The sequence below is a fragment of the Vigna unguiculata genome, chromosome 9, assembly GCF_037176805.1.
Source record: "Vigna unguiculata cultivar grain cowpea cultivar isolate G323 ecotype 2 chromosome 9, ASM3717680v1, whole genome shotgun sequence".
In the NCBI taxonomy this organism is placed as follows: Eukaryota; Viridiplantae; Streptophyta; class Magnoliopsida; order Fabales; family Fabaceae; genus Vigna; species Vigna unguiculata.
Genome location: NC_140800.1, coordinates 30,035,476 through 30,054,374, shown reverse-complemented (window position 1 = coordinate 30,054,374; position 18,899 = coordinate 30,035,476). Strand labels below are relative to the sequence as shown.

Genomic DNA, 18,899 nt, shown 5'->3' with positions numbered 1-18,899 from the left:
AACACTTTCACGGTTGTAGCACACAATGAACACCCTTTCTTGGCTTATTCCACCACGAATGCACTCCTCCATAATGTTGTAAACACATGATTTGTCATTGATTACCACATCCTTCACTACACAACTAATTCTTCCTCTAAATTCAGTTTGAACTCTAGCAAACTTTGCATGCGTGTACGCATTTTGAAATTCTCGTTCAATGAATGAGTGAGATCCGCATAGAAGTATTGTGTTCAATGATATAAAGTATGCTTCGTACTCTTTTTCCGCTTTATGTTGTAGTGCATTGTCGTACTGGTTGACAAATTGTTGCAGAGTTGTCTTAGAATTTATGTGAATTTATGTATCCGTCAAAGAAGGAATTTATCCCTTCACTTCTTTGAGTTGTAGACATGCTTGCCCAAAAATCTTTCTTAAGGTAACAAGTGTAAGACCCGAGAAATTTAAATAATTATTTATTAAATGCGAGTAATAGGAGCCTTTAAGGAATTTAATGCGGAGTACTATGATGTGGAAAAGTATTAGCTCAAGTAGTTAAGAGTACTTTAATTATGTGGGAGGACTTGGGTTCAAGTCCTATGTATGCCATATATTTGAATGTGAGATGTGATAATGTAATCCTAAAATTTTAGGAATTATCACGAAACATGATTGGTTGAATTGGTTGAACACTTGACTTGACAATTGAGTGGTTGTGGGTTCAAACCTTGCTAAGAACAAAACTAAATTCCTTTTTGGCTAAGTTTCTCTTTTTGCATGGTAATGAAGAGGCATAGAAACCCTAGCTGCAAAAGTGGCAGCCAAGAAAGGTAGAGAATAGCCATAATTGGCTTTGAATAGCAATTAACCATAGAATTCTTTGAATAGCAATTAACCATAGAATTAATTTTAAGAGTTAGTGAAATTGGGGAGAGTGAGGGAAAACAGGACTGTAGTTGAGAGTACTGGCAAAAGAGGATTGCAGAGGAGTCATTGGCATTTTGGGAGAGGTAGAGTTGAGTTTTATGTGAAGAAGAAAAGGAAAACTCTTGGACATCACAAGGACAAGGGCTAGAGGACCAATTGGAGCGCGAATTCCAGGGGAGTTCTTATTACGTTTTTTTAATTTTTGCTATGGTTTAATTATGCCTTTGGTCCCCATTTTGGAGTCAAAATCTCAAAATGGTATCCAAATTTTTAAAAGTCTCAAAATGGTTCCCTTTTTTGTTGAAACGTCTCACGTTTGCCCTTCCCGTTAAGTCAAGGTTGACGCCGTTAGAGGGAGTGTCACGTGTCAGTTCCTCAATTTTTTGAATTTTTTATTATTATTTTTTTTATTTTTTTTTATTTTTAATTTTTCTTTTGAATTTTTTAAAAAAAATCAAAAAATTGCACGTGTCAAGCTGTCATCGTGCCACGTGGCAATGATAGTGACACATGTTAGTATTACGCCACGTGTCATTTTGTTAGTCTCAATTTGGTCCCTTTATTTTAATTTGTCTCAATTTAGTCCCAATTTTTGTAAAAATGAGCAATTTTGTCCCCCTTCAAATTGAAACAAAATTTAATTTTATATAAATGTTATACAAATATTTTTATTAAATTTGATATTTTTATTCAAATTGATATTTTTATTATATATTTTTAACATAGCTAAGTTTAGTTAAAATTATGTTTCACATTCAACTTTACTTAAAATTGTTTTCAAATTTTAAATTTATATGTGTTTTATTGCAACATGAACTAGGTAATTTATGATTTTTTTTCTATTAACATTATTTTCTATTAACAACTTTTAAACCATTTTAAATAAAGTTCAATGTAAAATATTAATTAAATGAACTTAATTTGGTTAAAAATATTTACTTGAAATATCAATTTTGATGGAAATATTTGTGTACATTTATACAGAAATTAAATTTGATTTCAATTTGAAGAGGGACAAAATTGCTAAATTTTTACAAAAATTGAGACTAAATTGAGACAAATTAAAATAAAGGGACCAAATTGAGACTAACAAAATGACACATGGCGTAATACTGACACGTGTCACTATCACTGCTACGTGGCACGATGACAGCTTGACACGTGGTAATTTTTTGATTTTTTAAAAAAAATTCAAAAAAAATTAAAAATTCAAAAAAATTCAAAAAAAAAAATAATAAAAAAATTTGGCACTCCCTCTAACGGCGTCAACCTTGACTTAACGGGAAGGGCAAACGTGAGACGTTTCAACAAAAAAGGGGACCATTTTGAGACTTTTAAAAATTTGGGTACCATTTTGAGATTTTGACTCCAAAATGGGGACCAAAGGCATAATTAAACCTTTTTGCTATTGTATAATGATGTGTTCTGAGTCATGTTTGAAATGTAAAACATGTCAATTCTAGTCTTTTGGCGTTTCTGGATTTTTCCAGAAACCGCCCGGCGGCACAAGAACTGCCGCTAGGCGGCATATGGGTTTTGCACCAGGTTTCTGGGTTTCTTGATGAACCGCCAGGCGGTTGAAGGAGAACCGCCAGGCAGCATGAACTGGGTTGCCCAGTTTTCTCTATTTGTTAATGTTTCCGTGGTGTGATGATGTTGGGATTGAAATTCTATTGTGCGTAAATCATTGGCTTGATGAATTATTGGTTGTATTGAGTGGTTGCGAAAGCTGCATAAATCCTTGTTTGATTGGGTATGAGAGGTTACGCTGGAATGAGAGATGAGATAATATGCGAATTCGTGAATGGGAAGCGTTAGGGATGAACCGTAATCCCAATAACTAGGATCGTATCCTATGGAGTCAGAAATTGATGGAAATCAGAGTTGTTGCGAAGGGGGTAAGGTTCGCAGGTGCAGGAACCGCCTGGCGGCACCCCTTTGGCTGCTAGGCGCCATACCAGTGGTGCGTGGTGTTCTGATTCACGAAAAATGTTGTTTTTCGTATTTTTGCGGAACAGGAACCGCCCGACGGTAGTTTTGTACCGCCAGGCGCTAGGCTACTGATTCTGGCACTAGGCGCCACCAATTTTCCTAGTCTGTGCAGTTTTTGTAAAACTGTATTTCCCGATTCGTTAACCGTCCGATTTAGGTGAAATTTTGGAAGGTTTTTCACAACATGTTGTTCTTCACTTTGAACGATGGAGATTTGAATTGGATGCCTGCAGAGGGAGATATACGTCACTCATGATTGGGTGTTTGAATTCCCTAATAATATGATTACTAATGGGTGATTAAGTGTGCTCAAGTGTTGATATGGCCTTGATTGGTGAATGTATATATATAAATGTATAGATGTGTGATTGATGAGTATGTTTATGGTAGTGCTTGTTGAAACATGTTGAATATATGAACCTATATATGTTAGCTCGAATGTATGATGTTATAAGTGTGTGAATAAAGCCACTATTGATGATATCACTATGATCGAGTGGTGCATGATCATGACGGGTTTTGGGAAAGTATGGGAACATTATAATCATACTTTAAAAGTAGTGGAATGGCGAGGAGTCATGTTTATATGTGTTGTTTGTACTGTTACTTGTTATTTCCTAAAGTATAGGAATTATGTGCATGTGTTTGTGGTGTTGGCTTGAAGGACTAAGTCAAATAGGGGTCTGGGATGTGCTTGATGGTGGGACGCATGATGGGCATGGAACTGTGTAGTTCCCGTCGGCTGCTAAGTGGCGAGGAGTCCTTAGTATGGTGATTACATGCGTCGGACGCACGATGGGCAAGGAACTGTTATGTTCCCGTCGGCTGCTATTGGGCGAGGAGTCCATAGTATGGTGATTGCGTGCGTGCCAGGGTCCGAGCGAGGGAGGCTCAGATGTTTTACTACAAACGAGGAGTCTGTAGGGCAGGACTATGAGCAGGATAGGCTCATAGGGTTGGACCACGAATGTGTTAGTTTCGTGGGAGCACAATGAAGTCCCAAGACCTAGTTCATGCATATGACTCATGAAGGACTTTGAGATCAGGGATGGATAATTTGAAAATAATGAAATATTTTAGTGGTGTTATTTTCATTGGGATGGAGGACATACTTATTTTATGTTTATATGTCTATCTGTGTATAGCTCACCCTATTTGTGTGTGTGTGGCGATGATCGGGTAATTTATTATCCGGGAGCAGATGATGTTTCAGGTGAGCCAGGAGCTGCATAGAAGCGGAGAGTGGGAACATAGATCATGGGATTGTTTATAAAGCATTTTTTAAATAACTTTTTGTAATTTCATTATGGTTTTGAACAATAAATTTGTAATAGGAGGATTTGAGTATATTATTAATACTTTATTTATTTATGTTGGAAATTAAATTTAAAGGATTTGAATTTTCCCGTGTTTTTGGGAAATGCTTTATTTAATAAATGATGTATTTATTTCTGCTTATTTATTTTATTTTATTTTATTTTTTATTTTATTTTAAACCGGGATTTTACAACAAGGAACCCATCAATGTCGATCATAAAAAAGGGAATGAAGCCAGTCAATGTCTCCCAAGCCAAACTTAGAAATAAATGTTTCCCATTTAAAGACATTCATCAATAGATTGAGATTCATAAATCAGTTCCTTAAGGTCTTCTTTGATGTATTTGTATGTTGCATATCCTTGTAACTTCTCTGGAATTTTTTTCATTATATGCCACAAACATAATCTGTGTCGAGTTATAGGAAACACAAGTTCAATGGCATTTCTCATTGCCTTACATTGGTCTGTGACAATGCCCTGTGGTGCTTTGTTGTACATACACCTTAGAAAAGTTTCAAATAACCAAACAAATAAGCTTGTGTCTTCTGAAGATAACAACCCACAACCCAACAGAATAGATTGTCCATGGTGGTTGACACCAATAAATGGGGCAAACGGCGTATCATATTTATTTGTCAAGTATGTAGTATCAAATGAGATCACATATCCAAAATATTCATAAACAGCTCTACTACGGGCATTTGCCCAAAACACATTCCTTATACAATTATCATCATCCATGTTTATTTCATAAAAGAAATTTTTATTCAATTCCCTCATTCGTGGAAAATGTGTCAGAAGAGATTTCCCATCATCACCCTTTGATAATGTCCTTCTTTGATATTTCAAGTAATTTCTAATATCTTGTTCTACAAATTCCATATTTTCATATCCTCTTGAAGCATAAACCAAAGACCTAAAACTCTTATTAATCCTCACCCCCGCCTCATCGTTAATATCAAGAGCTCTTTTGCCTTGTAGATTGATTTTCCGGTTGCCTCTAAATAACCTTGATTTTCTAGGACTTAGATCATGACAATGAATATCATTGAATGCAGAAATGTACCACTTGAAATCTTTCCTAGTAACAGCCAATCGTGCTTAACAATCAATTGCTTGTGTAGGTTCTGTACTAATATCAGTAGGAATGCGGGAAACATATTTTCCTGCCCTTGAACGAACCATGACAATGTACCTGATGTTCTTGTCTTCGTCGGTCTTTAAACTTCGTGTGTGAACACCAAATCCCTTTGAAATTGCATATTGTCGATAAAAACCTTCACATCCTCGACACTGTCAAAACACATTCCAATTGAAGGTTCATCTAGGACTAGGCTTTTCGAGGGTTCTTCTAAGATTATATGTGCATCCAATGAAACAATATTCTCCTCCATTTTTCTGTAGGTCGCACATACAATGCTATTCATAAGTTACATTATAAAATGGTAATTTCAGAATAATGCGTGACATATAAACTTTGAGTGAACTATAACAACCAAAATATAGGTGTAGGAAACTTTAATTTATTAAATGAAAATGGTATAACAGAGTCCATGGAGGCTAACCCTAGCAATAAATCATCACTCCAACAATATCAATTACTTTTACTTCAAAATTAAACCAGTAATAACTCACAAATCTAACCTCTGAGAAGATGTTGTAGAGATGAATTTATTTGTGAATGATAAACTTTTCGTCAAGTACCAATGTTGATCCTTTGTTGCTGTCGTTGAAATATTAAAGGGAACTGAATGTTTAATGCTTTGTTGAGAAAGAAGGGAAAATGCAATGAAGAATGTAGACGAAGATTTTCTGATGAAAATTAATGATGAGTGTCACTCCATTTCTTCTTTTACAAGGAAACATTAAATGAAAGATAACATTGCTGATACACTTGATAAGATATTCCAATTATACCCTTAATCTTTTACGAGGAGAAAGACCCTTTATCAAATAAAATATTATTTCAAACTCCACCTCAGCAGCGTCAAGAGGGAGTTAAATAAAATGGTAGTGTCAAACTACCATTTTCTTTTATGAAAACAGTAACTAAATGCATGCATATAAACAGAAACATGTCATGAACCATTTGTCAGATTTATATCCCTATTTAGACATGAAAATAACCAAACTTAATAAATGATTTTAGTGCAAGTCATTGTCAAATAATTAAAATAGGAGTTATTCGTCTTATTCATTAATTATTTATTTTTAAAAAGTTAAATGAAGATTAGATTTAGTTAATTGAACTTGAATTCCATTAAACTATCCATTACAATTTCGGGTGGTGAGTTCAACCAATAAATATAATATATTTTTCGCTACTATTTAACTAGAGAACTACGATTCAAAATTAAAGAAATACTTATACAATAAATAGAAAATGGATTATCTTTCCCTTTCCCATTTAAGGATTTTTATAATTCTTTCTCCTCTTTTAGGAATGTGCATTTCGTGCATATTTTTTGCGATAATTGAGATGGTTCCACGTCCACAACGTAAAACAAAGAGTGTGGATGCCATCAAGAAATGTGATCATGATCCCCATGTTATTGCTGTTGTGGCCAAATTATTCTGGCATGATAGGAAGAAAAACCATGTCATAGTTGCTTTTCCGACCATAATTCAATGTGAATGTCTTAGTATGCTCCATGCAATGTGAACAAGATAATCTACCATGTGTGCTCCAACCGGATAACATTTCATATGTAGGGAAGTCATTAATAGTCCACATCAAAGTCGTTCTCATAAGAAAATTTTGCTTCCTTGAAACATCATACGTCCAAATACCATTCCACAATTTATTCAAATCATCAACCAAAGGCTCCAAATAAACATCTATGGATGCCTTCAGATTAGATGGACCTGGTATTAGACACGTTAAAAACATAAAAGGATTTGTCATACACATCTAAGGTAAAAGATTGTATGGAGTAACAACCACGGGCCAACAAGAATATGGTGAAGACGACACATGAATGTATGAATTAAATCCATCCGAATATAGTCCAAGTCAAATGTTACATGGATCACTGACGAAAGATTGATGCTTTCGATTGAAGTGCTTCCAGGCTTCACCATCAGATGGATGACGTAGCATTCCTTGAGTTTTCTTCTCATAATGCCATGCCATGTGTTGTGCTATTTACATTTAAGCAAACATTCTTTGTAATCTTGGAATTATAGGCAAGTAGAACATAAACTTCAATGGAATTGGTTTTTTTTTTGCCTTTGTCCTGGATGGATTGTGTAATATCGAGCATGTCCACAAAATTTACATTCAAGCAAGGATGCATCATTTTTTCCATTATCATTGTCATAAAAAAGCATACGCCCATTCACACAACAATCAATTTTCTTGGACTCCAATCCTAACTTTGAAACTAATCTCTTGGCTTCATAATAATTCTTTGGCAAAGAATTATTTGGTGGTGTTAGATCTAAGTAGAGTTTTGCCATACTGTCCAATGCTTCGTTGGGAACGTGCCAATTAGATTTGCAAGCCAAAAGTCTAATGCATACTGACAGTTTTGATTCTGTTACCCTTCAAATACATGTTAAATTATGAAATAGTCACTAGCTTAATGCCTTGAATAACGACAATGTAATCGTCTCGAACATCGAAAGTGACCTTGATGTACTCGTCGGTGAAGTAAGACTTGGTTTTCTGTGATGTGCCTATGAAGTGAGGTGACGAGGATTCTAGAGAACTAAAGGACGCCATTTTCGCCCTCGCTCTCCGCTACTATCGTCACTTTGGTTGTTGCGATCGAATGGGTGAAGACCTCGTCAGAGAATGTATGAGCGAGCAAATCATGGGAGTACACAACAAAGAACTGATGGTGGGGGAATAGAAGGAGAGAGCGGAAGTGACGGGGAAACATGCTCCCTACGACCCTATTGAATCGAACTTCCTTCATGTTGAGAAGGACTTTGGATATGGTGGTCGGGAAACGTTGCACCAATTGTTCCGGCAAAAAATCAAGTATTTATTATTGAAGACAAAAATTTAAAGAACTCTATTGACCTAACGTGAAATAAGGAACACCGAGGCCAACAAGAATGGTTGCCTTTAAGCTTGGGAGTTAACATTTAATTTATAGACAATGTAGTTAAAAAATAATAATCGATTTACAAAATATCTTTTAATAAAATATCGACTAGTAACAAAACAAATTTAGGCCAAATTCCTGGTCCATAAACTTTAAGTCATATTTAAAACATCTTATCTATTTCAAACAGACTTTAATAATTTTTTCATCATATACTCTATCACAAAATTTGTCTGATAAGATTCATGAAAAAAAGAAATCATTAACTGTCACATAATGGTCTCACACAATTAGTTTCAAGATATTTTTTGAGATGGATTTGTATTTGTAACAAACTACATATTACAAAATAACCTAAATTTTAATGAGGAAATTTTCATTTATCATAAACTGCCACAATTTAAAAAAAGAAGGGCTGAGTGAAAAATTTATAAAATAAATAATGAAACTGAAACTCGTAAATAAAAATATTATAAGTGTTTTAAAAGAATAAAATAAGAGTTAAAAAGAATTAATTTACCAGGAGGGTTCAAACAGTAAATAACTGTTTGTATATGTCTACAAGGTTCTACCCATAACTAACCGCCATTAGTAGAAGAACATAGCAGACGTTGCAGCAGTGTGAGCCATGAAATGTTTCTTTGATCTCTCTCTCTCTCTCTCTCTCTCTTCAATGCGTTTTTGATTTAATGGTTGAACTTCATTTAATCGCTTCATGATTCTTCCTCACTTCAACAACTTTCTTCTTCACGGACCACCTTTTCCTCTCACCACAAATGTGGCGTCGAAGCTTCTCCAAATTCGCCGTTAGAGCTTCCGGTTTAGGTTTTCCGACGCGATCTTTCTCGCGCGAGGGGGGAAAGAGGTTCGCTGCGTTGTGGGGAAACGGCGATTACGGCAGATTGGGTCTCGGCAACTTGGATTCGCAATGGAAACCCGTCGTTTGCACAGCCTTCCGCAACCAGAACCTTAAGGCCATTGCTTGTGGCGGTGCTCACACTCTCTTCTTAACAGGTTCGCTTTTCGTTCCTCTTTATCAAATTGGTTTTTCGTCCATTTTCTTTTATTTATTTGTTTATTCTATCTATTAAATTGAGCATTATTAATGAAAAAGGAATATTGAGTCGTTTTCTTCTTGATTGTTATAACAATATTATGACGTCGGAAGGGTTAGTCTTCTGTGGTACTATGGAGTGCAATTGTTTGGGGTTCGTGTGTGAATTTTGTAGGGATGCCATGGATTTTTTCTTGGGTTGATTGGAAATGGAATGTCTTTAACTTCCTACTTGCTAGTTTAGCTTAGTAATAATAGTCATCACTGTGCTATTGGGTTGGATGATACAATATGACGGTGTCTAAAATTGGTGATGAGTCACTATTGAAGAGTCTTCGTAATGTCCGTGTAGGGGCTCACAATATTGTCTTCCTTTCGCAGACGATGGATGTGTATATGCAGCTGGTCTTAATGATTTTGGGCAGCTTGGTGTCTCAGAGAGTAAGCACTACTCAGTGGTATGGTTTGTTTTGCTTTTTTTAGCTGTATTTTTTTGTCTGTTGAACTTATCACTGCTGCAGTAGATTGTTTTTTCTCGATTTTTTCTGAATGCATGCCCTCTGGACATAAGTAGGAATCCGGAAAATTTACTTGACAGCATTTTCCATTTTTGGATATCTCAGGAGCCACTTCGTGTTTTTGGAGAGGAGAAGAAAATTGTGCAGATCTCTACTGGTTATAATCATTCTTGTGCGATCACAGGTCGGTGCTTATGCATGGTAGCGTTCGCCTTTGAAACTTGTATTTGAAATTTTTTTTTGTACAAGTCTTGTACATGAATAATTTACTGTAGAAGTTTTGTATTTGATATTGGATGGCTTCTTTTTTCTTCAAAAATGAGTATTTAACAGCTTTAAGTTCTTTTATCTTCTGAATTATTGCATATTCTTTACCTTCCTATTTTTAAATTTGCCCCATGTCCACCTTTCTCTGTTGTCTCTGTTGTAGTGGATGGAGAGCTTTACATGTGGGGAAAAAACACAAGTGGGCAGCTTGGACTTGGAAAAAGTAAGAACTAAACCTGTATTAGCATTTAATGGATCTAAAGAGTTTTTTTATCCTGAACCTACTCATATTATTATGCTTAACTTTAAAAACTTGATACTCTAGAGCTGTTAAAGGTGCTCAAAGAAAAAAGGATGGCAGGTAACTCTGTTTTCCTGAAATGTAGGGGCTCCAAACATAGTTCCTTTGCCTACTAAAGTAGAATACTTGGATGGAATCAACATTAAAATGGCAGCTCTGGGTTCAGAGCACACTGTCGCAATTAGTGGTATGCAATAGATACATCAAATATTCATAATATCTTCTCAATTGTTGTTATTGAGTTCCTCTCTGCAAGCATGACTGTAACTTGTACACTGGATACTCATAATATCTTTTCAATTGTTATTATTGAGTTCCGCTTAGCAATCATGAATATAAAGTGTACACTAAATATATAGTTTCTCAATTGTTGTTTGTTAGTTTCTCTTAGCAATCTTAGCAAGCTGACCGTAGATTTTATACTAAATATGCAAATACATTCTCAATTGTTGTTATTGAGTTCCTCTTAGCGTGCTGATCGTAGTTTCTACATTAAATATGCTTAATATATTCTCAATTGTTGTATTGAGTTCCTCATATCAAGCATGACTGTAGGTTGTACACTATATATTTATAATATCTTCTTCTCAATTGTTGTTTCTATCTTTGCTAGATGGTGGGGAAGCCTTTAGTTGGGGAATGGGAGTGTCTGGTAGACTTGGTCATGGCCATGAGTCAAGCATCCTAGGATTCTTCAGAAGTTCCAGGTTCTGCCCCTTCATATCTTGAACAATTTTTAGTTCTCATTACTTTGTACCTCTGCTATTTGTTATATTATGTTTAGCTAATTGCATTTTATCTCAAGTGATTTGGTTCAAAAACACTTTGCCACTTCGTGGTAAAAATTTTTGATACTTCACCTCCTTATTGTTTCCCTTTTAAGACATAACAAGCCGCCCTTTTAAGACATAACAAGCCGTGTGCTATTTTCCATCCCTTTTTTTTTAATGGAGTGTACATTTTCCCCCCCTTTTAGGACTTGCTGTAAAGTTCTCTAGTTTTCATTCTTCGGTCAGAGATTGATAGTCATTTAGGCTTGTGGCTTAGCTTGCATTAGGTCCAGGTCAAGTTAGGCTTTTTTATGGAATGAACTAGGTCAATATGTTTGCAAAAGTATGTTTGATTAGAAAGATCAAGTTTTAGGTATTTGGAGAAGTCTATTGGTCTAACAAACCAATTGTAAATATTTTTTTGTTAAACTTTTTAAAATGTATTAAATCATATATCATATATTTATTTACTTCGATTAATATTAAACATGTTGATCTACCTAAAGAGTCTAGCCTATGGCTTGTTGAAAGATAAAGCATAATTGTGAAATAAACTTTTAAATAAGTTATCATGAAGATCAGTTTAGACCCTAAAATAAGACTTACATCATTATAAACAAGTTAGGCTCGACTTAAATAAACCCTAACCTATTTCCATTTTTGTCTCATGGCTTGAGTAGTGGTGGCTATAATTTCGTAATTTGTAATTTGTTTTACATTGACTTTTTTTACTCTGGTTTGTGTTAGATATATTAGATATCTTATCTGTATCTTCTATCTCTAGTTTCTTGTTATTATTATTCTTTATCTTGTATGTTGGGTTTAGTCCATGTCTCCTTTACTATAAATACATTATCCTATGTGTAGTTTTACACAAGGGAGATTAATCCCAATCCTATTTTCACTCTATTTAATAGTTTGGAACTGAACCGTCATAAAACTTTCTCTAATTGTTAAGTGTTATTGAATTTTTAATTTAAGTATGGTAACATTTTATTTAATTTTTTGTGTTTTAAATGTAAAAAACCTATATAAATTTTCATTTTATTTTAGCCTTTAGCATCATAGAAGTATAATATTCAATTTTTTGGGGTTAATATGTTTTTAGTCCTTAAACTTGGCGGCAAAAATTGGAATTTGTCGTTACCAGACTTTGAAAAATTTTGGTTCCAAACTTTGATACATTTTATTAATATTGGTTTGACCACTATTGAACCTTGAACTAGTGCTTTGACATGTTCAATCACCGCTCTGTTTAAGCAAAACCTTATTCAGATCAATCAGTTTCCACCCATACATGCTTTTAAACAAGAAGCTTTGAGAGGCATAAAGAAAGCTGCATGTTCATTTTGATAAAAATGCTGTTGAGAATATTGGCTACATAGATGCATATGTAGGCGGGTAACTTACGTAATTTGAGTGACTGCAATTTGGGTTGTCAAAACAGACCTCCTCCATATATAATATATGTAGTGGGGTAAGCTTTGGACATAGATTGACTGACTGTAAACAATAAGAGAAAAACAGATACAGCAAAACGGAAAAATACATGATTAATTGATAAACATTCATTTTAAAAAGTAGATTATACAAAAACTGACATATAATTTAGCTTATATAGAACTTGAGCCAAGCTAATACGGAATTTATAGCTATTGGACCTAAAAGAGGTGCAATTTTCTCTTTTAATAATGGTTTGTACTTACTCATTTTTTGTCATTGACTTTGTTGTTCCAATTTACTGAACTGGTTACATGCATAAGCCTATTTGTTTATTTTCGTCTACTTTACTTTTAATGACATAAAAAATGTAATTTCTGATAGGTTTGAACCATGTTGAAATGTAATGTGATTTAATTATTATTATTATTATTATTCTTTTATATGTACCAGCTTTAGAATTAGGGTTTAACTTAGTGCCTTGCCTGTTTTTGTAACCTATATATATATACACACACACACACACACATCAATCAAAATCATGAAAGTGTAGTTTGGCTACATTGTGTTTACTCCATCTTATTTATTCAAGTAACCAATTTGAGTTCGGTACAAAGACAGGACACTTAGAATATATTGAAGAATACCTTCTGCACTCAAAACATGTCTGGAGAATTTCTAAATTGGAAGTGTTTATGAAATAACTATGTAAACAGTGTCTGTATTTGATACTGGAGTTAATTATCCAAACAGAGCTGCTTTGACTATGATCTTATACAAATTGCAACCTTTACTGTGCTATTCATATTGTGTTTCTGTGTTGATATGCTTTTTTAATATATGCAGTGAGTATACCCCGAGGCTTATAAAGGATCTTGAAGGAATCAAGGTGTGATGTTGAATGGATTGCCTTTTTGCTTCTAATTTAAGATGGTTATATTGGCTTCTAATATTTAGCTTTGATCTTTAATCTTTTGCCTCTATTGTTGGTTATGCTTAGGTAAAATATGTAGCTGCTGGTTTGCTAAATTCAGCTTGTACTGATGGTACTTGAATCTAGTTATAGCTTCTATCTTGTTATTTTTTTTTATACCTTGTATTACTCATTGCGAATTTCTCTACCCTATCTTGATGAAAATTTTGCAGAAAATGGTTCTGTTTTAGTATTTGGTGAAAGAGGAATTGCAAAATTGGTAAGCAATTAGTATTTTCTTTTTCTACTCATTGTCTTCTGCTTGTAGTGACTAATATTATTTTCAATCCCTCAGCGTTTAAAGGAAATGAGTGATGCGACAAGACCATCCATGATCAGTGAACTTCCATACTCAAAAGAAGTTGCTTGTGGTGGCTACCACACCTGTGTCGTGACAAGTAATTCGTCAGTTTCAGAACTTAACCTTGTGTTGATTTGTTTGTAATCATTTCTTTACTGTTTCATTATATTGTTTTGTGTAGATTCAGGAGAGCTTTATACCTGGGGTTCAAATGAAAATGGGTGCCTTGGCATTGGGTATTGTTTCATACCTAAGACTTGTTAGTTGGTCCTTTTCATTTTTGGCGTTTACATTCTTTTTTGTATATGCCTGTTAGTGTTCTAATTCTTCAAACTATTTTTATCCAGCTCCTCAGATGTCATTCATCTACCTGAAAAGGTTCAAGGGCCATTCTTGAAGTCTTCTGTTAGCCAGGTTTCCTGTGGTTGGAAGCATACTGCAGCCATCTCTGGTAAATTGCTCCCTTGAACAGAAAATAATTCCAATTAAGTTGTTTTTATCTTGCCATATTGATGTAAAGGCTGCTTTCTTTTATTACAAAAGAATAATTTCATCAAGACCATATAAAAGTGATCAAAGAAAATATCAAGGAAGCAAAGCTAGCCAATCTCATAACATATTTGTAAGGGAAGCCCTTTTAAAGATTTTCCATGTCTGCAGCAAATATTGGCCAATTGTTAGAGGTAGCCAAAAGTCAAGTTTTAATAAGTTGAAAAAGGATAGAAAAATAAATAAAAGGGAATTTGAGGTGAATCAGGTTGGAGAGGTTTTAAGCCAACTTCCAACCTGAACTAACCAGGATGGACATAACCTGGATACCTGAGTCAAGCCAGTTTTTCAAGCTTCAGTTGAGTTGGGTGGATTTAGGAGTATATCCAACCTATCTCCACCCATTCCAAATGCTAGTCATGGTCCTACTAAACTTCTCATAGAAATTTCCATAGATGTGATGGTTACACTTAATCACATTGTTAATTTTGATGTTGACTCTAATGATGTGGAAGTTTGTTGCTCACCTAGCTGTCTCTAGTTCATATATGGTGAGTTTAGAGAGAGACAATGGAAAAGTTGATTGATTTTGCTTTAGGTTTCAATAAGCATCTGCGTATATAAATTCTAAATGGACTAAGTGGGGACTATTTCGTAGGCATAGATAAATGGGTGCTGCTTATTGAATACTAGTTCCTATGAAAATTAAATGCATTTAATTTGTGATGTTTAAACTTGTTTATCATATAAATTGCATGTTATTCTAATAGTAAAAGAGGCCAGACATAGGAAATCATACTCTTTGTTATGTGCAAATTTGCTTAATTATTTGGGAGAATCTGTTATTTTTAAAACAAAGCAGTAAAATAAAATAACTCACAATAACATCAAAATAAAATAAAAATAACTTACGGTAGGATTTTGATCGTAAATTATTTTAAATAACACTTAGACTGACTTGGGAGACCAGACTAGACGACTGGACCATATTGCCCAAACCTCTGAATCCCTTGCATAATGGAAAAAGAGAAGCTCACTTACAATTATAATGACGAAGGAATTAATACATAGTTTAGTACTAAAATAATTAGTAAGAATAAGCTTGTCATTTGTGGCTAAATAGTGCGATTACCACTAAAAAGCCATCGGAATGAAATTTGACACGTTGAATATTCAGGACAAAATAACAGAAGAATACATCATTAACATGCCACACAATAATGGACTGTTTTGAAGACTAAGACCGGGAGCCCCCACTTTTGGCAATGTACTAAATAGTCGAATACCAAGAAAGAAATAATTATCCATAAATCAAACCTTTAATTTACTGGATAATTGGAGACACAGGGCATATAAGTGAGGAATGTGAAATTGGAGACTTCCCGATCAAATCACAATACGGAATTCCTGAAATGTCCTTGCAATTGGAACATTTTAGTTTGCACCATCATATACAGGTGATGATGAGTCATTCCTCTCACAGCCACAAAACTCGTTTGACAAGTTGTGTTCTATGATCAAGTTATACTGCTTTTTATTACATTTGTCATGAAGGCAGTAAATTTCCTTACAGGAATGAGGATATGTGGACTAAAAATTAGTGATGAGTTTCTTGACTCCTAGAGAAACTTGATCATTTTTCTAATTTGTTTCAGTATCTGTTGATGTTCTACTTTTTCTTTTCAATATTAAAATTTGCGTGTCTGTGTTAACTGCAACACCGTTTACCGATTTCTTTAGAGCTGTAGGCTCTCTACGGAGATTTGATGGTGTAATACATAGCTTCTTTTCTTTTAATTGTACAAGTTGTGAATTTTTTCCAGATTTCTTTGACAATTTTTTTTTAAGTTCATTAAAATTTTAATTTCCTCTAATATGTAAGACTTGAACTCGGTGTTTACACTGTACTTGTTGGAATTTTCATTGACTTCAGAAGGAAGAGTCTTCACATGGGGTTGGGGAGGTTCCAATGGGACGTTCTCTGAAGTTGGACATTCTTCCAGTGGACAATTGGTATGCTTCTACTTCTCAAATAATTTATATATCCTAGTATTAGTACAATTGTACCAAAGAGCATGTTATACATTCATACACAATGGTCCGAATGCCAATTCTCTGACGTTGACAACAAAAGAGAACCAAGAATCCTAGAATTTATCTAGATTAACGGGAAAATGTACAATTAATAATGACTTCATGATGTATATAAAATTTGCTCCTCACGCGCAAGCTTTTTAATTGAAAACATATTTCCTTAGAGAAATGAGGGATCTGATAAGCCATACTGATCCATCTCCTAAGTTAATTGATTAGTTTGTGGTCTTTAATATTGCCAAGTGCACAATTATCTGCGTTGCAAGTGCAAATAACCGTTCATGCCTTCGCTCAGGGTCATGGAAGTGATGTGGACTATATAAGTCCTACGAGAGTTTGCTTTGGAGAAGACGTGAAAGCGTTGCAAGTTTCATGCGGGTTCAATCATACAGGTGCTATACTGGAATATGCATAGGTTATCTGCTCCAATAATTTACAATTAATGGTATTTATTTAAGAAGATTCAGAGGCGTGATTAATCTCCCAGTGTTTGTTCTATGTATCACCATATTAACAAAAAAATATATATCTTCTAATCCCTCCGGGAGGATCCTGAAAGTTGCATATGCATATACTGTACACATGTTGTATTATACCATTCTTTTCTCAGAAATAGAGTCACAAATAAAGCTTCGTAAATGTACAATACTTGTAAAGAACGAGCATAAAACATTGCTTCAGATAAAATATCAAGGAAATGGTTGCATACATAAGCAAAAAAGGAAGTTTGTAGTTTTTTTCTCCTTTTTATTTTTGGTTTGCTGTGTTACTGGTACTTACTAAACAGAGATAAATGCGTATGTGATTTGCCCTGTTTTTCAAGAGCAGTTAGTGAGATAGTTAAGTAAATGGTGATTTGGCAGTGCCAGCATAACAATTGAAAAGGCATTTCGTGAATTGTATGTTTTTAGAGATTCTCACGGATGTGGCTCTGCAATCCACCACTACATCCATCAAATGGGGAATGGGAATCCCAATAACATGGTACAGTGGTAAGAGTTAATAGTTATGGTTTGGCCCTCTTTATTGCACGATAGAAGGAACAATTAATAGTATTATTGCATGACAAGTCAAACTCCTTGCTCCTCTTTATTTTTTATACGAATAACACCTACTTTTATTTTTAATTACTGTGCTATGTCTATAATATTTACATTTTTTGTTTTTGTTAGATCATACAATTTTTTCCAGACTAATTGTTGGAGTATGAGGTCGATTATTTTTCAGACTATGTCTATGATTATTTTAGTAGATTGTTAGATCATACAATCTAAACTCTTGTATAAATTTATTTTAGGTTTAATAGTAATTTTTGTTTTTACATTTGTAACGTGATTCAATGTTTTTTTATCTATTTATTTTTTATTGAACGTGGTTCTTACATTTTAAAAAAAAGATTAATGTAATTTTTTCTGTTAGATTGATGTTAATGTTTTAAAATTGGATAATACATAAGCAAATTTTGATTCATCACCTATGGTAATTGATTTAATGGAAGAAATTATATTGAATTTTTAAAAGAAGTACAAAAAATATTAATATACAAACATTAAATTTTTTTCTATGATATAAGAATGAAAAATTCTTTAAAACCTTTATTTTATTTAGACTAAAGTGACATGGGAATATTTCATTGCAGCGACCGAGTTTTACAATAACCTACTCTTAAAAATAGCTTGAAAGAGTTTTTTTATAGGCAAAATGCTGTTTTAGTTGATTTTGAATTATTCCTTTCTTTAATGAATAATTTTAGATCTTTCTGCTTCGTTATTTTACTACTTTTTACTTTCTTCACATAATAATGTGTATTTTGTATTTTCAAGATTTTAAATATACTTTATATTTTATTTTCTTATAGAGTACAGTTTCGAGTATATTTTTACATAGAACATTTTTTTTATTCTGATCTGAGACGGCACATCCTCATTTTGCACATGTGCTCTGAGATAGTGTACCGTACATGATAATAAATGTCTGTTCTGATAGGTCAATACATTGTGAGATAAAATGTCCGTCATTTCCCTCAACCGTTTTAAAAGCAAGGTATTATTGTGTTATTATTATTTCTTTACTTCTTTGACTTCTACTCTTATGTTTCAATAAGTCTATTAATTTTGAAAATATGTAAATTGGTCAGAATTCTATTATATTTATGAGTACAATGTTCTTTTAGTAAAAATCCTTGTGATACTATAATTTGTATAGATTAAGGAGTGAAAAAAGAAATGAAAGACATAAGTGAAGTTTATCTTACTAGTATAAAAGAATGTAGAAATTATTTACGTTGTTATATTTTATTAACAATGTTATTTTCTTCTTTTTTTCAATTCAAACATAAATTTTATAAGAAAATCAAATAATTTAATTATTTTACCAAATACGAGATCTTTTGCTCCGAATATTTGGAACACATTATTCAATACT

The 18,899-nt window shown here is 33.7% G+C and overlaps 2 protein-coding genes across 4 annotated transcripts; one reads left to right on the top strand and one right to left on the bottom strand.

Moving 5' to 3' along the window:
* Positions 1 to 4,495: 4,495 nt before the first annotated feature.
* LOC114163622 (protein FAR1-RELATED SEQUENCE 5-like) lies at positions 4,496 to 7,940 on the bottom strand. The gene is made up of 3 exons (XM_085666757.1): positions 7,848 to 7,940; positions 5,412 to 5,509; positions 4,496 to 5,297 (listed from the first exon to the last, which is right to left on the bottom strand). The coding sequence occupies exons 1-3, from the start codon at positions 7,938 to 7,940 to the stop codon at positions 4,496 to 4,498; spliced, it is 993 nt and encodes a 330-aa protein (XP_085522883.1).
* A 922-nt stretch (positions 7,941 to 8,862) lies between these two features.
* Positions 8,863 to 17,212, top strand: RUG1 (Regulator of chromosome condensation (RCC1) family protein). 3 transcript variants are annotated; one of them, XM_085667203.1, is made up of 14 exons: positions 8,863 to 9,282; positions 9,675 to 9,763; positions 9,946 to 10,024; positions 10,271 to 10,330; positions 10,494 to 10,595; positions 11,022 to 11,115; positions 13,465 to 13,507; positions 13,619 to 13,664; positions 13,765 to 13,811; positions 13,887 to 13,989; positions 14,074 to 14,128; positions 14,240 to 14,343; positions 16,315 to 16,394; positions 16,771 to 17,212. In XM_085667203.1, the coding sequence occupies exons 1-14, from the start codon at positions 9,045 to 9,047 to the stop codon at positions 16,888 to 16,890; spliced, it is 1,260 nt and encodes a 419-aa protein (XP_085523329.1). In that variant the 5' UTR covers positions 8,863 to 9,044; the 3' UTR covers positions 16,891 to 17,212. The 3 variants fall into 3 exon arrangements, with proteins under 3 accessions (XP_085523329.1, XP_085523328.1, XP_027942494.2); XM_028086693.2 differs by having other exon boundaries at positions 8,866 to 9,282; positions 9,704 to 9,780; XM_085667202.1 differs by lacking the exon at positions 10,494 to 10,595 and having other exon boundaries at positions 8,865 to 9,282; positions 9,704 to 9,780.
* The last annotated feature ends 1,687 nt before the right edge of the window (positions 17,213 to 18,899 follow it).